At 37.6% G+C, this 22,985-nt stretch overlaps 1 protein-coding gene across 1 annotated transcript; it reads right to left on the bottom strand.

Moving 5' to 3' along the window:
- Positions 1-16,416: 16,416 nt before the first annotated feature.
- On the bottom strand, positions 16,417-17,971 carry LOC121236625 (transport and Golgi organization 2 homolog). Its single transcript, XM_041133066.1, has 5 exons — positions 17,829-17,971; positions 17,550-17,733; positions 17,211-17,417; positions 16,657-16,848; positions 16,417-16,566 (listed from the first exon to the last, which is right to left on the bottom strand). The coding sequence occupies exons 1-5, from the start codon at positions 17,909-17,911 to the stop codon at positions 16,417-16,419; spliced, it is 816 nt and encodes a 271-aa protein (XP_040989000.1). The 5' UTR covers positions 17,912-17,971.
- Between the last annotated feature and the right edge of the window lie 5,014 nt (positions 17,972-22,985).

Below are 22,985 nucleotides of genomic sequence, written 5' to 3'. Positions count from 1 at the left end.
TTGTAGCAGATTTTTTTTAGTAAAACAACTTTTTGGAAAGTAGTTTTTACTAAAACAGATTTTAGTTAATCAGATTTTTTTGTAGTAAAGCAGATTTTTTATTGAAGTAGTTTTTAGTAAAGCAGATTTTTTTAGTAAAAGTTAAAACAGATTTTTTTAATAAAAGTATAAAACAGATTTTTTTAAATCAGTTTTTTTTTTTTTATAAACAAATTTTTAATGACAAAATGTGAAACTTACATTTTAAAAAAACTGAAAAATCGGACCAGACCGGAAACTGGAAGTACCGGTTTAGGAGGGTAACTGGTGCGTAATCGGTTTTGAAAAATACAAAACCGGTACATACTAGTTTGGTCCTAGATTTTGTCCAAAACCGGATCGGACCGGACCGGTTACACCTCTAGTCTTCAACATTCCTTTCAATAAATGAGGAAGATGAGAAAAATTATCCCACGTCGTACTAGTACCTTCAACACCCATCTTCGCCAAAAAATCAGCTGGAGCATTACCTGTCTAAATATGTGGGAAATAGAGTAGTTCAAACCTTTAAGAATATCAAGAATTTCCTCCCAAAAATCTTCAAAGTACCAAAGTCCACAGTGTGATTTATGAACCCACTGAACAATAATCATATAATCTAATTCAATGTCAACATGAATTAAAGCCAAATTCTTCAAATGACATAGACCAAAAAGGAGTCCCATCCCCTCAGCATAATTATTTGATCCCAAGCCTAAGTGTTGTGAAAAAGCTCTAATCAAATTACTTTTATCATCTCTAATAATCCCTCCAGCTCCTGCACGGCCTGGATTTCCTAAGGAACTTCCATCCATATTAAGCTTCATTCGACCTTCCAGAGGTCGAAGCCATTTCACAATGCCTATAGATTTCCTTTTAGGCCTTTTTATTGGAATATGAAGACTTTGCAAAATCATCTCATCATCATGAGATAACGAGGTACCGGGTTTCATTTTTTCTCCTACTATCCCAACCCAAAACAGAATATCTCTCCAAACTGAACTGAAAGACCCTTGACGATCCTTCATGCGGCATTTACATCTTCATAGCCATAATCTCCAAGTGATGATAATAGGCATTAAACCCAAAATCTGTCCAATTTGGGCATGTCTAGAAGCCTTTCTGAACCACATAGATATATTGTCATGCCAACTTTGCGAAGGAAAATATTGCATACCGACAAGCATAGCAGCTTTCTTCCATATTTCTCATGCAAACTCCCCCCCAGCTAGAACATGGTTTTGATCCTCATAGCAATCAATCACACAACAGTTACACTTGGAAGCTCTAGGAATTCCCACCTTAATCAATCTGTCATCAACACTTAAAGAAGAATTAAAAGCTTTCCAAGTAATGACAGAAATATTATGAGGTAAAGTAGTATGCCAAAGCCGATTTGTCCATTGTATTTTAGGAGACCTAACTCTCAATATGTCCCATGCATTATGAGTAGAGAAAGCACCATCTGAATTCTCATTCCATACTAAAATGTCTTCACCTGTTTTGGCATTGCTCAATGTACGCAGGATCACAGCCGCTTGTCGCTCCCCAACTAAACTTTGAAGCAAAGTAACATCCCACCCAGAATCAATTTGATAGTCCTTCACACGAGGATTAGGAAAATTAGAAATGATAAACTTATCTCAAAGCGGGCCCTCTTCTAGCCAATTATCCCTCCAAAAAAAGATATTTCCATCCTTTAGTTTCCATTTAGAGTTTCTAAGAACATTTGGCATATAAGACATAATTCTTTTCCAAAATCGACTTTCTTTTGCCTGCTTGACAATAGAAATATGATTATTTTTGATATATTTGCCCTAAAAGAACTTCAACCAAAGGGAATTATCCTTTATAACTTTCCAGGCAAACTTCATATGAAGAGATTTTTGAACATCTTGAAGATCCTTTAGATCGAGTCCTCCTTCTTGACATGACTTGCAGATATTCTTCCAAGAACACCAATGTTTTGTCTGTTTACCCTTTCTAGAACCCCAAAAGAAATTATTCATGCATTTATGAATATTGTGAAGAACTGAAAGCGGAGCATGAACTATAGATAAAGTATGAATTGAAATACCTGCAAGGACATGCTTGATCAAAAGCAGCCGATCCCCAGTAGACACACCGTCTCATCAAGATGAACAACCTTTAATCTTCTAGAAATAATGGGGATACCAAGATATTTGAAAGGCAATGTTCCCTCAACAAAACCAGTGATATTGAGAGTAGATCGTCTTCTTTGCAGAGATATACTTTTTGAAAAAATAATAGAAGATTTATCTTTGCTAACTCTTTGGCCTGACCAAACTTCATAGATGGCTAATATCTCAGAAAAAACTTTCATGGAAGCTTTATTCCCATTAGCAAAAATTACAATGTCATCAGCATAAAGGAGATGAGAGACAATAGGTGTACCTCGAGGATGATATAATGGAAGAATCTTGCCATCTTGAAAAGATTTCTTGAGCATGCGAGATAAAATTTCCTCCACCATAATAAAAAGATACGGTGAAAGAGGATTTTCTTGCCTCAATCCACGACCAGCTAGGAAAAAACCTTTTGAAATACCATTCATCACCACATAAAACCACGGGGAGCGAACACATTGATTTATAAGGCCACAAGCCCTTGCAAAAAAACCCAACTATTTAAAGATGTGTAACAGGAAATCCCAGTTGATACTATCATAGACCTTAGCAATATCAATTTTCAACACCACATTGCCTCCCCGATTAGACTTATTAATATTATGAGTCATTTCCTGAGTCAAACTTATATTTTCAAAAATACTTCTTCTAGAAATAAAGGCACTCTGTCCTTGAGAGATGAATTTTGAAAGAAAAGGAGAAAGAAGTCAAACCAAAATCTTGGAACACCTTATAAATCACAGTGCACAGGCTAATAGGTCGGAACTTATCAAAACTTTTTGGGTTGTTCACCTTTGGAATCAGAACTAAAGATGTAGCCGAATAGTACCTTGGAAGAGAGGTACCCTTGAAGAAATCCTTTACAGCATCCACCACATCTTTACTAACAATATCCCAGCAAGATCGGAAGAAACCTGACCCAAAATCATCAGGGCTTGGACTGCTATCAACCGGCATAGAAAATAGAGCCTCTTTTTTTTCTTGGATTGAAGGGAGCTTGCAAAAATTAAGATTGTCAGAGACAGAAAACAACAGGTTCACAAGATGAGACAAATCCGATAATGGGCCACTTTGCTTAAGAGCAAGGAATTCAGAGAAATACTTAATAGCCTCATTGTGAATATCTTCTGGAGAAGAAAATCTACTACCATCGCTAAGAGACATCTCATGCACCATACTATGGTTTCGACTTTTCAATGTATGGAAAAACTGGATATTAGTATCACCACTTTTTAACCACACTTGTTTGCATTGTTGAGCAAGCTGCGTGGATTCTCACTGTTGCCAAAGGCTTAACTCCAATCGAGATGTCAATAAATCAAGTTCACCACCTTCAGAGTGCCCATTTTGTAAAACTTCCTCTAATGCTTCTATACGTGCCTCTCACATACTGATATTCACATCAATTCTACCAAAGGAGGTTTTATTCCATGCAATCAAACAACCCTTTGTTTTTTTTTAATTTTCTCGCCAGTCTAAAAAGACCCTTATCATATATCTCATCTTCTTCCCAAGCTTTTTTAACACAATAAAAAAAGGAGTCATGTGAAATCCACATTTGCTGGAATTTAAAAGAAGAGAAACCATACTTGTCCATCACCTTATCCACCCAAATGATCATATGAGCATGATATGAATTTGTCCGAGGCAAATACTGCATATGAGCAGTAGGAAAATCCATAAGTGCAGTCCAATTCAAAAGCGTTATGTCTAATCTTGCCCAACTACGGAACAATCCCATATGACCATTACACCAAGATAAAATATTTCCAGAAGACCCCATTTCAGATAAGCCAGCAGAGTCAATGAAGGAATTAAATTCTTCCATAGCTAAAAGAGCCCTGGGTCTTCCACCTCTTCTTTCAGAATCGGCTCGATGATATTAAAATCTCCAGAAATCAGCCAAGAAGAACCACTCGGCACATTAGAAGCTAAAGTTGCCCAAAGGTCCCTGCATTCATGTTGAGTACATCTTGCACAAATAAAGGAAATGTATAAAGGATTACCAGACTTAGAGTATTCCATTGTAAGATGTTAAGGGCCTCGGTATATAATTTTGACATGAGAAGCCTCTTTCCATAAAATCCATAATTTAAGATTTTCAACTTCATTAGAAACCCCATTTAGAAAACAAATAGAACGTTGAAGACTCCACATTCTACTATCAGATAGAAAAGGCTCAACAATAGCAATAATACTAGGTTTAAATTTTCGGATCAACTTACAAAGCCGCATTTTAAAGTTACCTAGACCTCGTAAGTTCCAATAAAGGAATGGACTTATCATAGATTAATTTTGAGAGGCTTGCTTCGGGACCTGGTAGAGCGCCTCATTTTCACAACTTCACTATTCCTAGATTTTTTTTTCATTATCATATGCATATATTTTTTCTTTGCACATATGCGCTCGTTTATCATCTATGTCATTGTCAAAGCCCATACAAATCTCTTTGCACCGTCCGTCTCTATAGTATCTCCAGATACAACAAACTATGGAACCTGGTCTTCATCTTGCAGATTTATGCTACCATTAGTTTCAACACCTCTCTCCACAAGTCTATCAGATAGAGTATTTTCCTTATTTAAAAGAAAATCAGAAGCTATAACATTACCTAGCGTATGATCCTTACCTACCTCATGCACAAAAGAAGGCACTAGCATCACGTGCTGCCCACTTGTTTCATTTCCCTCTTGCAGCAGGCCATCCGTACGAAACATCTTGTCCCCCATGATGTGAACACGAGCATGGTTAATACTAGAATGCCTCATCTCAACCAACACCCTCGCTGAATCATTCGAAGAATTCTTCCCTCATCGACACAATCTGCATTTAGAACATCATCTTCCTCATGTACCATATTAGGCACAGGCAATTTTGGACCAACGTTCTGAACACCTGCTTCATTAACCTCTTTCACCCGGTCATGCGTATGAAACATCTTGTCCCCCATGATATGAGCACAATCATGATGAATATCAGAAGGCCTCATCTCAACCAATACCCCCACTGGTCATCAGAAAAAGTCTTTCTAGCACCAAGACCATCTTCATTTAAGTTGATAACAGTATGACTCTGCAGAACCTCCTTCCTTATAGCAAGTGAACTGGATTCACCATTCTGAATGGTGTTAGCCCTATCAGTTTCATCCTTAACCTCCTCAATAATTCTAGGTTGATTATGTGTTTGAATAATCAATTTTTCTTTTTCCTTTCTCACTGATCTCAGGTAAAGAGTTCCCCAACTCCTTATTAATATCTGAATCACCTCGCTCAATCCTAATAGCTTCAGTTTCCTTTTTATCCTTCTGCACCCATTGTTTACCATCCTTAGTCCCATCATGAATAGAAGTCCCACCTTTTTTCTGCAACCACTTGCATTTTGCCGAATTATGTCCTTGCACCTGACAGTGACAACAAAACGTCGGGAGATTCTCATATATCACATGCTGCAATCTACTACCAAGCTAATGAGGCACTCCAATCCATATGGATTCAATCGATTCAATAGCAGCATCCATTTCAACACATACATGGGCTCCATCTGTACGTGTTACACACCGAGTGCAATTTTCGCGACGTATATACTTTCCAATCGGCATAATAAAATTTTGAAGAAAGGATTCATGATAGTAATTTGGAGGGAGATCAGGCAAGAATATCCACACAGGGACCACTGATGACTCCTTTTCTTCTGTATAATTTGGGAACCAATGGAACATATGAAATGGAATACCATTAATATCACATGTTTCCCTAGAAAAAGCCTTCTTAAAATTCAATTCGTTTGAGAACCTGAGAAAAACGGACCTCGGTTTAGGCATAACCGACACCACAGGTTGAGAATCTAATCCCCATCTGCTTTGAATAACAGATCTAATAGTGTCTAGAGAGGCCATTTGTTGTAGAAATTTGAGAACCAGTGATAATGCAAAAGGAGAAGCAGATCGCACAATCTCCTATCTCGTAAAGCTAATATACACTTCACAATCCAGATTTTTTGGAGGCCGTAAGGGGATTATAACCTCAAGGAGAGGCTGTGGTGTTTGCGCCACCATGTCGGCAAAGGACCGTTGAGAGGTTGACGCCGAAGAGCCTGTATGGCCCCAGCGACAGACATCATATTCACGAAGAAAAAATCCAGAACCCTAGCAGAGTAAAAAATTCAAGTCATCCACGTCAGCCCAAAACACTGGCTAAGAGGTTTGTATAGATTGGATAATTCAAGTCATCTATTTGGTTGTAGCACTTCTTTTTACAAACTTTAAAACAAAAATAATATTAAAAATTATATTCAAATAATTTTTTAACTTTATCTATTTACTTTCACAACCTCAAATACAATATTTATTAAAAAAAATATCTTTACTCAATTTTTTTTCTCTCTTTTTCTGAAAACCCTTCAAAATATTTTCACTCAAATTATTTCATTATAAAAAATTCTATTTAGAAGCATTCCCACTTAACTCACCCCACACGCTAGGGGTGCTACCCACCCCCTACAGGGTGGGGCCACCCTTTCCCCTCACCCCGCCCCGCATGGGGTGGGGGGTGGGGTTTTCACCCCCGTCCCCCGCCCCGTGGGAGGGGTGCGGGGTGGATTGCCTCCATCTACTTAAAAGAAAACTACATTTTACTCGATTTAAAAATTATTTCTAAGTGTAAAATTAATTAAAAATACATTTTTAGACCCAAATTATAAATTTAAATTTTATAAATATGACTAATTTAAAAACTACGTAATTTTTAAATTTCGCTAGTACATATTTTGTATAAATTGTAGTGTATTAGCTTTTAAACTATATAGTTTTTAAATTTGCCAATACATATTTTGTGAACAAGTCTAACAAATTGTAATATATATATATATTTATATATACACAATTTGTAAAATATAAATATATATTTATGGTTATATATATATATATATATATATATATATATATATATATATAAAGAAAAATGCTAGGGAGCCCATTTTAGGGTCCTTATTTTTTTGCTCGATTGGGTTTTTTACTTTTTGTAGCTTTTTTTTAATTACTGATTAAGAAAATATTATTAAATAATATTACGAATTTTTTCTTTTTTTTAAAAATATTTAAAAGTGTTAAAAAAATGATGTGAAAAAAAAAAGATTTTCACATCATTTTTTTAACACTTTTAAATATTTTAAAAAAAAGAAAAAAATTCACAATATTATTAAACAATATTTTCTTAATCACTAAGTAAGAAAAAACTAAAGAAAATCGGGTGCCCAAAACGGGCTTCTTAGCATCTCTCATATATAAATATAAGCGGGAGTGGGGTAGGAGAAATTTGGGGTGGGGGAGGGGGGTGTTGCGCCCTCCTTGCCACCGCATCAACCCTGCTCCGCTATGCAGAGGCTGGGCGGACGGGGGCAGGGCAGTAGGGTGCGGGGCCCCGCTGCCCACCCCTACCACACGCCCTCCAAGTCACCTATGCGAATTGTCTATTTTACCCTTATTTTTAAAACTGACACTTTCTTCTCTAGCAACTCACGAGTGACGACGGAAGGGAGGAAATATTTCATTTCTTCCTGCCTTACTCCCAGCAGTCCTTCTGTCGTTCCATGGAACGGAAGGATTTCTTGGGCAACGGAAGGATTTTGATATTTGTTTCATTTGGTGAAGAGTTTATGGAGTTTTACTTATATTTTTATTTTTTAGGCCTTCATGTGTTCTGAAATCCATTTTTTTTTTTTTTTAGTTTGAGAATTCTATTGAAGGTTTTTGTAGGATAATTGTGGTAGGCAAAAGATGGGTGAGAAATTTTGGGTGAATGAAGAAGATAGCGTCATGTTGGCTGTGATTACCTCCCTCTGCCGACCATAAATGCTACGCCCGTGCTGCTGAAGAGGAAGAAAGAAGAAGATAGACCTCCTTGTGCGTTTGTGAACTTTCTTCCTTTCTATTTGTATGTGGATATGCTAATGTTTTTATCTTTTTTTATTTATTATTATTATTTATTTAAATAAAACAATGCCACATCACCGAGTATGGGGATGTGCAGAATAAAGAGGCTTTTTGATAGGAGGTATTTCACAAAGCTCTTGTAAACATTCAAACGTACCTGAAATTTTACGAGGTATTGCGATAGTTGTGGGTCCAAATCTTCATAACAAAAAGGTAAACGCATGTTATGGAATTGAAGTCAAAATGACGTCATATTTCTTGCATATTTAAATCTCGGTTCATGGCGAAAGTAACCGAGCAAGCAAGCAACGTACGAGTTCTGTGCCCAAAGCTCGTTCTCTGCAAGAACGAACTGGGCCTCCGGGTCTCCATTTTTCTTGTCACTCACTATTGTCTCCACACTCTGATACATCCACACCCGGTCTTCCCCCGGCTTTCCCTTGCCCGATTACCTCAAAGAATCAGGTGCCAAATTCCCCTTTGTTTCTTAGGAGATTAATAGACAACTACTTGGAAAAAAAAATTATATTTTGTTCTTTTCACATTTTGCTCTAACTTCGTTGATTTGTCTTTTTTTTTTTCCTTCTTTTTTTAAAAAATTTTATCTTACAATTTGGATAGAGGATATTTGGACGTTGCTCCGAAAAGGATTTGAAGTAACCTGTTATGATTGTGCATGGAGTTGTGTGAGAGGGGAGCAGAGGTATTGCATTGGGAGAGCAGTGGTGTTGGGACCAATGTTTTGAATATCGTACCGATGCCGTACCGGTCAAGGCACTGGAACGAAATATTTCGATACCGGTACCGTTTCGAGATAGCGTTTCGGGATAACGTTTAGGGATAGTCGATATATATATATATATAAATTATATTTCAAAATAATAGTCTATATATAAATAAATTATATATAAATACATATATATAAATTATAAATAGTCTAGTCTGAATTGCGGGTTAAAAATAAGCTTGTAGTTTGAAAAAATGAAAAGAAAAACACAGGCCGAAATATAGGCCGATACAGGCCAAAATTGAGACCGGTACGACCGTACCGGTCGGTATGGTAGGAAATCCGAAACACTGGTTGGGACACTTTAAGGAAATACAGAATGAAGAGTATCGGGATAGAGGGGAAGAGGGAATGAAGAATTAGTGGCACATGGGCAGCACATGTTCATTAAAAGAGTGTATTGTCAAAACTGTTCCCACTTAATGAAGTTACTTTACCATTTTACCATTATTTTGTAATGAGATTAATTGAAGTTGTATAAAGGAAACTCTATAAAGAAGGAACTCATTTAGAAAAGTAATAAGATATTTGTTCTTGGAGGCTCTGATCCCTCAAAGATCAGATTGTGTGTTCTTGTTCTTGGTTCTTGGTTCTTTCTTGAATTCCTAGAAAGCTGGTAACAAGTGGCATCAGAGTAGTTGAGAAACTATTAATTTTTTTTTTCCTTTTTGGAGAAGCTATGGCTGAAGGAACTCGTTTTAAAGATTTGGAGAAGATTGTTATTAGATTAAGTCAACATCAAGAACAACAAGAAAAGATAGTGGAGGATCACCAAGGGGTATTGGAAGTTTTGAATTCGAAGATGGACTTATTGTTGGAGGCAATGAATGGAGGAAGAACTGGTTGTCAAAATGGTAATGGCAGAAATGACGATGAACTGAATTCTAAACATTCAATGGTGTCATCTGGCATGCACTTTCGTTCTATCAAGTTAGATTTTTCATGATTTGATGGGGAAAATCTAACTAGGTGGATTTATAAGGCGAATCATTATTTTGCCTTGCATCCAATGCTTGATGGATAAAAGATTTTCATGTCCTCTTTTTGTATGGAGGGCAATGCATTAATCTGGTTCCAAGATGCTGAGGAGATTGAAAATTTTAGCACTTGGGAATCTTTTGTAGCAGCTTTGCAACTAAGATTTGGAAACTCTTCTTATGATGACCCTATGGAAGCTAATACAAGGTTGAGGCAGACCATAACAATTTCAACATACAAATCTCAATTTGAGGTAATTTCAAATCGTTTGAAAGGATTATCTAAGAATTACAAGTTAAGCAGTTTCTTAAGTGGACTTAAAGGTGAAATTAGACTTCCAGTTAGAATGTTGCATCCCCAAAATTTAAATTCTGCATTTGGTTTAGCCAAGATTCGGGAGGAGTAAAAGTGTTGGATACCATGCTCCTTATGTACAAATGCCTGTGGGAGGAAGTACATCAGTAGCTACATCTGGTGCTATACATAATAATATAGGGAAGAAATATTTCAATGCTGTGGGAAAAGTACTATTTTAAAAACTGTAGTACTTGTACAAAAAGTATCAACAACTAAGATGAAAGAGAGAACAGAAAAATGATTGTGTTATTACTGTGATGAAAGATGAAATCCTACTCATAGATGTTAAAAGGCCAAGATTTATTTGATGGAAGGTGTGTAATTGTTTTAGGAAGATGGCATGGAAGATGAGGAGCAGATAGAAAGGTTTGTAAATTCTATCGAGTTTAAACTGGAGTGTGAAATGCCATAAATATCATTGCATGCTCTTGCTGGTTCTTTGAATCCAAGAACCTTGAGAATTAGTGGTCATATGCAAGGTTGTTCTATGGTTGTGTTGGTTGGTACATGCAGCACACGCAATTTCCTTGATCCTATGGTGGCCAAAAAGGTTGGGATGAAAATTGATAATAAGGAGTAGATTGTGGTAAGGGTGGCTAATGGAGAAAAAATTGGGAGTATGGGCATGGTGCAAGGAGCTGAGTTTCAGATGCAAGGAAGTAAGTTTGCGTTTTCTTACTTCCTTTGGATGGATGTGATGTAATTGTTGGGACGCATTGGCTGAGAACATTAGGCTTTGTGTTGTGGGGTTTTAATAGTCTCAATATAACATTTAAAGATAAAAAGAAATCTATGTTCTTAAGGGTTTAAGCCCTACTCATTCAGAAGTGGTGGAAAATGTACAGATCTGTCAATTGAAAACTATTGAGAGAAAATGAATGCTTTTACATATTGTGCCTCAACAATCATGGAAGAATGTAGCAATGGTAGATCCGTGTATTGAGGCTATATTACTTAAGTATTTAGAGGTGTTTGATGTCCAAAAGGGTTGCCACCCAAAAGAAGTAAGGACCATCCAATCAATCTTGAAGAAGGGACATTGCCCATATCTGTAAGTCCTTACATATATCTATTTTACAAAAAATCCGAGATTGAAAAGATTGTCTAAGAATTGTTAGAAGTAGGTGTGATTAGAAATAGCCCGTCATCATTTTTTTCTCCTGTACTGATGGGGAAGAAATCAAATAGGACTTGGCGCATGTGTATTGATTTTGGCGCATGTGTATTGATTATAGATGTAACACTTGGGCCCAAGGCCCAAGTCCAAACCAGATGGAAGCCCTGCCCTTCAGGATGAAACGACATTGTTTAGGTAAGCTTTCTTCCTCATTTCAGTTTCTTCTTTCCCGATGGTTGTTTCTTTTTTGAAAAAATCTATTCATCATCTCAATTCCTATCATCTCATTATGTGGCATTAAATGATAGGTTTATAAGTAAAATATAATAAATAATTTCTAATCACCTAATACCACATCATAAAATAATAGAAGGGTGATGATGAGTAGCATTACTCTACTGGCATTTTCACCCTTCCTCCCTATCGGGCATCAACACCATCAAGGCGCCATCGCAGGTGGCATATCATTGACGTTGGTAAGCTTTTTCCCCACTTCTCTCACTTATTCTCTATTATCATCATCACACACCCACTCACGCTGAATCAGTCTCACACACTCAGACCCTCACGCACACACATTCGATTTGCACTCAAAATCTTTTCCACAGATTGTCCCTCCTCGTTGAGCAGTGCCACACCACGGACAAAACCGTTGTCGAATGCCCTCCATGCTTGTAAGCCCACATCCTTCTCTCTCTCTCTCGTTGTTCATAATTTTTTTCACCGACCGTCACACACACACACGGACTTAAGAAATTCACAATTTTCCTCACAGGTCGCTCCTCCCTTTTGTGTTCTACCATCACAGCGGGTCACCTGGCCATGAGTTGAATCTCCTCCCACCGGTAAGCCCACGTTCCTCTCCTTTTGTGTTCATCTTTTCACCAATACCTATAGGTTTATTTCAATTTTATTCCTTTGAAATTTTATTTCTTTTCTTTCCCATTGCAAGCTGTGTGACACCACTAAATTTTGAGGGTCTTTATTGCTGTCGTTTTTGTCCTACAGTAGTGAGCCTCTTCAATCTTTGGGTAGTTTTTGATAGTATTTATTCTCACTTTGTACACTCTTACTAGTATAACACTCATAGAAACTTTGCACAGATTATTTTCCTCTGCCACTGTGGTGTAATCACCGCTGTTTGGAATTGCAAAAATTCCCTCACCGACGTAAGTAAGGCTTTACCTCAAGATTAGCCACAGTCTTACATTACCGGTGCCTAAGTGTAATTTTTAACGTCACTATTTTATATCACAGGTCATCGCTAACGCCCCAAACAGTGTTGTTTCTACCTTTTAATTTTCACGAGCCACGCACACGAACTTAGGTAAGATATTCAAAATTGGCTCATTGTCGACATTGTTCTGTGGGCTATATTAATGAAGTTTGGTTGCTGGAATTTTTAATGAATGATATTATGTGGCTGTCCTGGGTACGTATTTATTTTTGTTGGTTGTTCCGGGTTGGAGTATTAATTGTTGATGTTTGGCTGTTGAGAGTCTATAAGACACTGTTATAGTTGAGTGATGGATTGTTGAGCTGATTTGTGGTTTGCTGGATTAAAAAGGGGTTGTTGGGTTGATGATCATGGTGGTTTGGGTTGAGATATGTGGTTGGCTAGGTTTATTCTATGACTATTATTGAGTTGATCATGTTGGGCTGGTTGTAGTTGAACTATTGCGAGTTGAGTGGATGCTCGGGACTAAAGTATTTGTTGGTTTAGGGTTTACTAAATAAGCTAGTGACATGCTTGTTTGGATCGATAATTGATTGGTAAATTTTTTATTGTTTTAGGTTGTGATACTGTTAGAGGTTGGACCCAAGGCATAACTTATACATGGCAAGAGTCAGATAAGTGGAGTTCTTATATTAGACTTTGCATAAAAGAAATGAAATGAGGTTGATTTTGAAAATACGCATGCTTGCTTTGAAAAGAAAACTGAAAACAACCTCAGATTTGTGTTCCACATATTCATGAAATCTGTATAAAGAGAAAATAATTTCTGTTATGACTGGTATAGATATGAGTTTATTTTAACATTTTTTTTTCTGAACTGCGAAAGAAGAGCGAATATGAGATCTAACAAGTTTTGCTTTGATTAAATGAAGATGCTTGATTCTGTTATTTTGAATATGTGAAATGAGCTAAAGCTATTCCATACTCTGTTTTGATATGACGTGTCATCTGAAAACCTTGACATGAATTTCTGAGTCTGTATCTAATTATAATCTAGTTTCGATGTTGTTTCTGTTCTGTTTCCGTTAAGGCCCTGTTGCGGGTATAATAGTGGTATATGGCCCCACCACGGGTATAATAGTGGTTTATAACCCTACCACGGGGGTTAAACATGGTATACGACCCTACCACAAGTATAATAGTAGTATACGGCTCTGCCATGAGTACAATAGTCGTATACGGTCCCGCCATGGTTATAATAGTGGCATACGGCCCCACCATGGGTATAATGGCGGTTTATAAGCTTACCACGAGGGTTAAACATTGTATACGGCCCCGCCACGAGTAGAATAGTGGTTTATAATCCTACCACGGGGGTTAAACATGGTATCTTTCCCGATGTGATGCTTTAATATGTTATGAAGATGATGTCTCAGTTTATGATATGCCAAATGATTTTTGAATAAGAAAGTTTTTCGAAAGATTCGCTTTGATATTTTGTAACATGTTATGATTATGTAAAATGAAAGTAAATGTTTTGTTCCGCATTCTGAACTTGGTAAATGGTCATATTTACGTACTAGTATATGTTCTCTGCTTACTGAGTTATTGATAACTCTCCCCTTTATCTTCACAATATTTCATATGGCTTTGATGGTTCAGCTAAGGATTAGTAAAATAGTACATGTGCAAGATTAATTGAGGATAGTAGTTGAGTACCTCAAGGTACTAGTGTTATTTGTGGATTTATTTATTCAGTAGACGTATTTCAGTATGTTTAGATGATTATGGAGACTTATGTAAACCCTATTTCATTTTATTACATTAATTGAGACGTGGAGATGTTGATCTATTTTATCTGGTTTATAGTATTGAGGATCTGATATGTGGATATGTGTGGTTAAATGAATTTGAGGTATTTATGTTTGATTTGGAGCTTTTGGAAGTATTTATATTAGATTTGAAAAATTTATTAGCATTGTTGAAGTTGATTATCAGGTGTAAGGAGTAACTCCCTGGACCTCCGGAGTCGGGGCGTTACAATAGAGCTTTAAACAAGAAGACTATTAAAGACAAGTTTCCAATACCAGTTATAGATGAACTGTTAGATGAGCTATTTGAGGCGACCAATATATATCATTTTAAAGTGACTTTATTTTTTATGCTGAGTAATTAAGGCCGGGACTTTTGAAGTTCTGGACATTAGATTGCATGATTTTTGTTTGACATAGACAATAGACTAATCAAGGAAGTGATCTAGTTCTGAGTGCTCGTTCTTGCTTAATTTCATTGTCACGGGGGTACCATAGAAGTTATGGTGGCTATTGGTAGTTGGAGATGAGAGATCATGTCTAATAATGGTTGGAGGAGTGAAGTCGGAAGTTACATATTTTTGCAATTTTTTAATTATATAATAGCTAAAAAATTGGAGCCAAATCAACTCGCAATTCAAAATCTGGGTCATAAGCCGTGGTGGTAAGAAAAAGTGGCATGTTAGATGTTCTAATAACGAAAGTGGCTGAAATAAACATGTTGACATGGACAAATCTGCTCAAGAAAAGACTGGAATTAGAACTGGCCCCAAGTCATTAGTATTTTAGGCTTGTTGATTTGATATTCTTTTGTTGGTATATCTTGTTTTCAGAGCCTATAATTTTTTTGTTTAAGATCTCATGTTATAAATATCTAATCATTTCTCACTTTACTCTAGTCAGTTGCATACATTAATGTAATCTAATGGATAGATACTTCTTTAGTTACCCTGTGGACTTTTTGAAGATTTTAACTCTAGAAAGCCAAACGACAGTTGCGCAGCCTAGGAATATGGAAAGTCTACATTTTAGTAGACCAGATGTTTGCTGAAATTTCTGTTTGACATCGAAATGCATCTTGGTAACACTAGCACAGTTCGAATTTACTTAGTCTAGTTCAAACAATTGACTGCGGATCCTTGGCCATTAGCCTGTTTCCTATCCCATCAGAGAGAAAATTTTACATGAAATGGAAGCGTAAATTTGCTTGGGCCATTCAAGGATCAGGAGAAGGCTGTCTGAGTACCTTTTTCAATCCACGGCATGCCAATAGTCCTCTGGACTGTGGTATTAATTTGTTCTTGAAGAAGACAAGCAGGAGCACCTCAGACACATCATTTACAGATTTTATAGATAGTAAAAATTGCTGTTTAGCTGAAGATGAAAAAGATGTCACTGAGGAGGAAGAGAGAGGAAAATATACTGGTATTAGTTGGGATTCAGATGAGATTGAAGCTATTTCATTGCTTTTCCGAGGATGAGTACCTCAAAATCCTGGAAAGTTGAATAGAGAAAAGCCAGCCGCTAACACTTCCTCTTACCTATAAGCTTCAGCCTTTAGCACTTATTGCACCGAAGAAGCATGTCAGAGGAAGGTGTGCCTGTAATTCTCAACAAGCGAGCTAGATTTAAGAAAGGCATATAGTATTAGTAATTTAAGTACAGGCATTTTTCTTTCTTTCATCAGTATTATTTTTTCTTTGCTGACTATGTTGCTTTCCTTTCACAATTTCTATCTGGATGTTCTCTGTTGCACATTTCTTCCTCAATAGGTGTTACCTTTAGTATACCCTCTTATGTACTTGGGCTATGCCTATTCTTATTAATACAATCGTTTACTTATAAAAAAAATGTTCTCTGTTGCACTGGGCATCTCAGGAAGACAGACATTAGAATTGTTATTGATCTCTTTCTGATTTTACTTCTTTGGTGAGGGGTCTATAATCTTTAGAATTATTTGATATGCCTGGTTAGGCCTTTCACCATTAAACAAACGCATCGACCAAGTGGCTTACATTCATAACTCATTCATGTAAATGAATAATACATAAGCCAGATCTTATTTTGGCGTTGGCTTTCAGTTGCTTTCTATCTCTCAATTCTCTATCTCTGACTTCAGCCTCTGAATGTAGTAACTAACAGTTTTTTCTTTCCAAGTGTCCTTGTCAAGAAACATCTCAAAGAAGCTTACTTCCCCACTTGCTTTTACAGTTAATGCAGCAGTGCTCCTGGTGCCATAAGGTCCCTGTACGTGCATCAGAAGATAGATGGAGAGCACAACTCAGAAATTTCTATGGTTGCAGGTAGTGTATATATAGCTTTTAAGTATATTTACCAGTGGGGTGTTGACTTCAACGAATATGGAGCTCAAGTTGAACTCCCAGTCGAGGGAACAAATATGAGGTAATTTGCTTTCATCTGCTTTAACTGTGTCTCTCATTAGCATCTTAAGCATATCTTTCACAGGTACCTCTCCCTTACCATATTTACACAACTGTTCCTTAAAACTCAGCCCTAAGCGCTGAGCCTGGATAAATGAATAAGTAGTGATTCTACATGTATCATAACAGAGGTCCTAAGTGTTAACCCTGAAACATAATTCAAATCTTATCTTCAAATTATACATGAGAAAGCAAGAGTCCGCGGTATGTTGGGAAGAACCCTGAATATGTTGCTCTAATTTGTGGTCATTTTCTGCATATGACTTGTGTTTGAGTTGGCTATTTTGTAGGTACCCAATTTGAATGTTACCATTGAACTCTTTTTCTTCTAGTCTTGTCCATCCTATAAAAACACCTTCAATTCTTACCAGCCAACTCTGCAGTGTTATGTCCCTCTCTTCATTATGTTAAGTCTAGTTCCAATTTCGAGCAGAGTGCAAATTCTCACCTTATGCCATGGGGAGTCAAGCTTTGCATTCGAAAGAACATGAATGCCTGGTGAAACCTCTTGAACAGCAATGGGTTCTCCTTTCGGCCTGTTGGAGACATAAACCATGGATTTGGAAGAGATATCAGCCACAATAAGGTTAAACCCGTTATACTGATGGGCCTTTGTAATCAGTTCCTCTGCAAACTCCTTTGGAGTCTTTATGCTCTGCATTCATTCCATGCAAAAGAAAATAATAACAATAGTAAAAGAAAGTGAATCAATTTAAGCATTATATTTAAATCAGACTTATTGTGTTATATATATCTTATTCTTATTGATGAGGATGAAATTACGTACCTCTAAGAAAAGCACAGGCAGGTCTCCACGACTCTTTGCCTCAGGGAGATTATGAAGCTCCAGCACGTTTGTTAGAAAAGCCACCCTCCCTCCTCTTGAACAAGCCAACCATGTCCCTCCTGCAACCTCATCTCTCCCTCCTAGTATATCACCACCTTCCCACCATGCCACTTGCTTTGTAGGCCTTCATGCAGACACAAAAACACCAATCCAATTATGTTTCCCGCAATTCAAACCAAAAACAGAGAAAAGCAAGAAGACTATTCAGTATTAGCTTGCCTGTTGTGGTATTCATCTCTGTTCTGCAAGAGAAGAAAAGGGAAGAGCGGGTGGACTTGCCAAGCAAACGCAGCTATACACATTGTTCTGAACTCGGAAACTCAACTATTCTGCAGTTTGACAGATTGAAAAGCTTGGCTAGAGCCTTTAGTCACTGCTGAACACGAAATAAACCCTATTGTAAGTACTACGAAAGAGTATGGTGGAAGAGTGGAATGAGAATATTCACTTGCTTTTGCATGTGTGTTTTTTGCTGATCCCTTGTTTCTTACTATATAGGCTACTTTAAATTGGCTGCTGCATGCCACAATGTGCTGTGATGTTACTTTTATGAGATAATTTACATAAATGCCCTTCATTTTAAAACTTATCGTAAAGTGCTGTGAAAAATATTGAGTGCTTATTTTTTCCTTTAGGATAAATACCTAGAAAGGACAAAAAGTATTCTTAGGGTTGGTTTGGATTGATGCTCGTACGGTAAAGTCATCTTCAATCCAAATAGCAATTACTTCCTTTTTAGAGATGTTTTTACATGGGTTCACACTAACGACAAAAGGGATGTTATTCTTTTCACTTTTCAGTCTGCTTTTGCTTTTGTAAATGAAAGAGAAAACCCATCTCCTAATGAAATAGAAAGGCTCCCTGCATGATTACAATGTTGATTTCGTTAATAAAAGTTTGATATAAAATCAAATTAAAGTTAAATAAAAATATTAATATTTTTTATTATCAACTCAAGATTTTATAAAATTTTGATATAAATATTTTGCGTTAATAATATTTTTATATTTATAGTTTTATGTTAAAAATTTGAGTTAATAATATTTTTATATAATTTGATTTTATAAAAATATTGTCAACTTATAATATTATTATGAATTATATTATAAAAAAATTGGGTATGTAATTTAAAAAATTATTATTACTTATTTATAAATATATTTATAAATAAAACAAAATTATTATAAATACTATACAATCATTTGTGAGACTCACATATATCTCATCTCAAATAACTTAAAACTATCTCATCTCACTTCCAATCCAAACACAATATTTTCAAAAAATATCTCAACTCATCTCAACTCACAAATCTCACTACTATTAAAAAATTATCTTAACTCATTTCATCTCTAAATCCAAACGAGCCTTAAAGGAGAAATGAAATGCACAACAGATGCTTGAAGAAATGCCTCAAAGGGCTTTGTATTTATGAGTGTATATAGTTTTCTAAACACAAATTACAGAGGCTTGAGGCCATATTTATACATCATAATTAGAGTAAATTCACTCTACATTTATCACCACATTTGAGACAGATTTCATTTGAATTTAGCAACAAACAGGGACCACTATCTTTGAAAAAGTTCTACAGTCCTAAACAAGAGTTTATCGGTAGATGTATGGAAAGCAAAATCAAAGTGGTTACGATAAATGAGGCTCATGTCCGATCTATTCGGTTAATATAGAGGCACCTCCAGTGCCTTTTGGAATGTTTTCCTTAGGTATTTATTGTGACAGCTCAGCTGTTGACTTAATACTCCCCCGCGGCCCAAGCATCAATGAAGCAATTGTTAGGCTGGATCGGAGTTGAGCAAATCGGGAGGAAGAGAGGGGCTTGGTAAAAACATAAAAACATATGCAATTTGATATTTAGAGGAAACAAAAGAGACTTGATGAGATTTGTCAGCCACACGTTCTCTAACAAAATCATAATCAAGTTTAATATGGCTCTAGCATGCAAAACAGGATTATGAGAGAGATGCCCCCAAGTTATCACACCAGAGTGTAGGTGCAACCTTAAGACACACACCAAGTTCTTTTAATAGAGATTGTAGCCAAATAATTTCAGAGGAATGTGCAATGGTTGGTTGTTTCTTAGAGCTCCAGGAAATAAGGTGGGTACCAAAGAAAAGACAAAAACCTCTCGTGGATCTATGGTCATCAAGGCAACCAGCCCAGTCAGCACCAAAAAAGGCATTTAAATGAAAAGAAGACTTGGTACTGAAATGAAGTCCATAGTGTTGAGTATGGTTGAGATAACGCAGAATTATTTTGACGGCTTGCCAGTGGGGTAGCCGAGGATAATGCATATATTGACACACCCTATTGATAGCGAAGGAAATATCAGGCCTCATAAAAGCAAGATACTGAAGACTACCCACTACACTGCGATAAAGATGAGGATCCTCAAAGGAGGATCCATCTAGTGCAGTGAGTTTAGTCGATGGACACATAAGGGTGGACACTGCTTTGGCTTGATGCATATTGGCTCGGACTAGCAGATCAACAATATATTTAGACTGAGAAAGATATAAGCCAGACGATTTTCTGGTGACCTTAATGCCTAAAAAATAATGTAAAGGGTCAAGGTCTTTAATAGGAAATGAAACACCTAGCTCAGAAATAAATTCAGTGATCAGATTATCATGTGAGCAGGTTACCACAATATCATCTATGTAAACTAGGACTTACATAGAGACAGAAGTAGTACATCAAATAAACAATGAGGAATCAGATTTAGAACAGTGAAAACCAAGGGAAAACAAACGAGCAGTAAGTTTGGAGATCCAAGCCCTATGGGCTTGTTTCAACCCATAGATGGATTTTGTTAACTTACATATATGAGAGGGAAGGTCTGGATTCACAAACCCAGGTGACTACTGCATGTAAACGTCTTCTTCGAGGTCATCGTGCAAAAATGCATTCTGACTGTCTAGTTGATGTAGTGCCCAGTTGGAAGTCACAGCCATAAATAAAATCAACCGAATCGTAACAGGTTTTACTATGGGACTAAAAGGTCTCCGAGTAATCAATCCTAGGCTGCTGATGGAAGCCCTTGGTGACAAGACAAGCCTTTCGTCATTCTAGGGTTCCATCAGCCTTCCGTTTGGTCTTTATAACCCATTTAGACCCAAGGATGTTTGTAAAGGAAGAGGGAGGAACAAGGACCCAAGTGTTATTGGCGAGAAAAACATGAAATTCGGTGGCCATTGCGGCACGCCATTCAGGGTATTTGGAAGCTTCGGTGTATGAGGAGGGTTCTTCGGGAATCTGTGGAGATGGGGATATTGTGAGAGAGACCGAAGGCTTTTTGTGTGGCCATGGAATTGTGCTGTCCTTTTGGATTAGGGGGTGATGGATGGATGACTTTGAGTGAGTGACCATAAGGTGCGAAGGCGAGGTTGGAATAAGAGAAGAGGACTGAGGGAGAGGGGTATTCTGAGAGACACCATGGGGAGAAGACGAAGGAGGCGGCATGGGAGAGACAAGGGGATTAGGGTTAGGTATTGAAGGAGAAGAAGAGATAGAAGGAGAGGTACTCTGGCTTGGACAGGATGGGCTGGGTGGAGTTGAAGATGGGTGAGTAGAGATAAGCGTTAGAAGGAGAGTGATAGATTATAGGAGGTGGGCTGAGTAGATGAGGAGATGAAGTCAGTGATGGGCTTGAGATTATAGATGGACCTGGGTCAGTGGGCGAGTCTGGGACATAGTTGCTGTGGTATGGCAAATGGAAGAGAGGTGGAATTATATGTGGGCTGGGCTGAGAGGAATTAGATGGATCCGAATGTGAGCTATGTGATGCAAACGGGAAGCCTATTTCAGAAAAGACTACATCACGAGATATATAGCTCCGACCTGTAGGTAAGTGAAGACAAATATACCCTTTATGGTCTGGGCTATAGCCCATAAAGACACAGCGTTGAGACTGAAGGTCCATTTTATGTCTATTGAAGGGCCTTAAATTGGGCCAGCACGCCACACCAAAAACTCGTAAGAAATTATAATCGGGGTTGTGACGGAATAATTTCTGAAATGAAGAAGAGTTTCTAAGTAAGGATGTTGGCATGCGATTAATCAAATAGATCGTTGTCTGAAATGCCTCAACCCAAAATTTTTGAGGAATGAAAGTATGTGCCATGAGAGATAATTTAGTTACATACTTTAAAAATGCAAGAAAAATAGAGGAAACACTTGATTTGGTTTGAAGGGGAAACAACCATATGTATTTACTAAAATCATCCACTATTGTGAAGTAAAAGCGACACCCTAAGGAGGATAGTATAGGCGCAGGTCCCCACAAATCTAAGAAGAGTAATTGAAAAGGTTTGGTAGAGACAGAGGGCGAAGGGGGATGGGGAAGAGTATGACACTTAGCTTGAATACATGGAGGACACGGGGAGACAAGGGGATTGTGAAGAAAAGGAAGATTAAATTTATTCAATGTAAATTTGGTAGTCTTGAAGTTAGAATGCCCGAGACGAGCATGCCAAATGGAGGGGTGGTGCGTTCACCGAAGTAGGCCTCTCAGCTGGAGTTGCCAATTGAGGTGACGAAATCGGGAGAACATAGAGTCCATTATCCACAGTGCCTCGAAGAAGCTCCACCCGAGTGCGAGAGTCCTTCACAACAGAAAAAAGAGCATGAAATTCAAAGAAAACAGGGTTATCCATACAAAATTGACGAACGGAGAGAAGATTTTTCGTAATAGAGGAGACATGAAGAGTCTTTTTGAGAAAATAATTGCCAGTGGGGGTGGAGAATTGACTAGAACCAGTGTCGTGGATCGGAAGCGATGAACCATCACCGATGTTGACACGATCTGGGCCACTGAATGGAGCAGATTCTAGGGAGAGATCAACAAATTCTAAGGTGAAGTGGTTGGTGGAAGCTGTATTTGGAAACCAAGAATTTATAGAGGGTGATGAGTTGGGAAAGGTGGTGGTGAGGTTGGCTGTATAAATGGAGGAAGTAGGTGGGGATGGCTGATAGTTTTTTTCTTAACGATGATAGCACATTGCTGCAGTGTGTCCCTGCTTGTGGCATACTTGACAAGTAGGTCGAGAGGAGTTGGAGTTCTGACCACCCCTTCCTCGACCACGTCGACCACCCCGACTTGAGGATGAGTTGCGACCTTTGGTAAAAGGTGCTGGTGGGCGAAACGTTGTGGCATGGGCAACAATGGAGGTACCCGAAAGCAGAGTATTATTTTGATGAGTTAAACGAGCTTCATGATTCAAAAGATAACTGTATATTTGCTGGGGAGAAAGGGGTGTGGTCGAGTGGTAATAGCAGTGACTACGAACTTATAATCTGAGCCAAGTCCTGCAAGAAGATATAGAGCAAACTGAGAAGAGGGGAGGGGATGGCCTGTTG

The sequence above is a fragment of the Juglans microcarpa x Juglans regia genome, chromosome 6S, assembly GCF_004785595.1.
Source record: "Juglans microcarpa x Juglans regia isolate MS1-56 chromosome 6S, Jm3101_v1.0, whole genome shotgun sequence".
Lineage (NCBI taxonomy): Eukaryota > Viridiplantae > Streptophyta > Magnoliopsida > Fagales > Juglandaceae > Juglans > Juglans microcarpa x Juglans regia.
The sequence above is the reverse complement of the archived record's forward strand: the minus strand, read 5'-3'. Positions and strand labels throughout refer to the sequence as shown.

What these genes read in the sequence shown, in the direction of transcription:
- LOC121236625 (XM_041133066.1), bottom strand. Translation starts at nt 17,911, where the DNA reads ATGTGTATAGCTGCGTTTGCTTGGCAAGTCCACCCGCTCTTCCCTTTT. An exon ending in TTGACTCCCCATGGCATAAG is followed by an intron (nt 16,849 to 17,210) that starts GTGAGAATTTGC and finishes TCATTTATCCAG; the next exon opens with GCTCAGCGCTTAGGGCTGAG. An exon ending in TTGAAGTCAACACCCCACTG is followed by an intron (nt 16,567 to 16,656) that starts GTAAATATACTT and finishes ATGCACGTACAG; the next exon opens with GGACCTTATGGCACCAGGAG.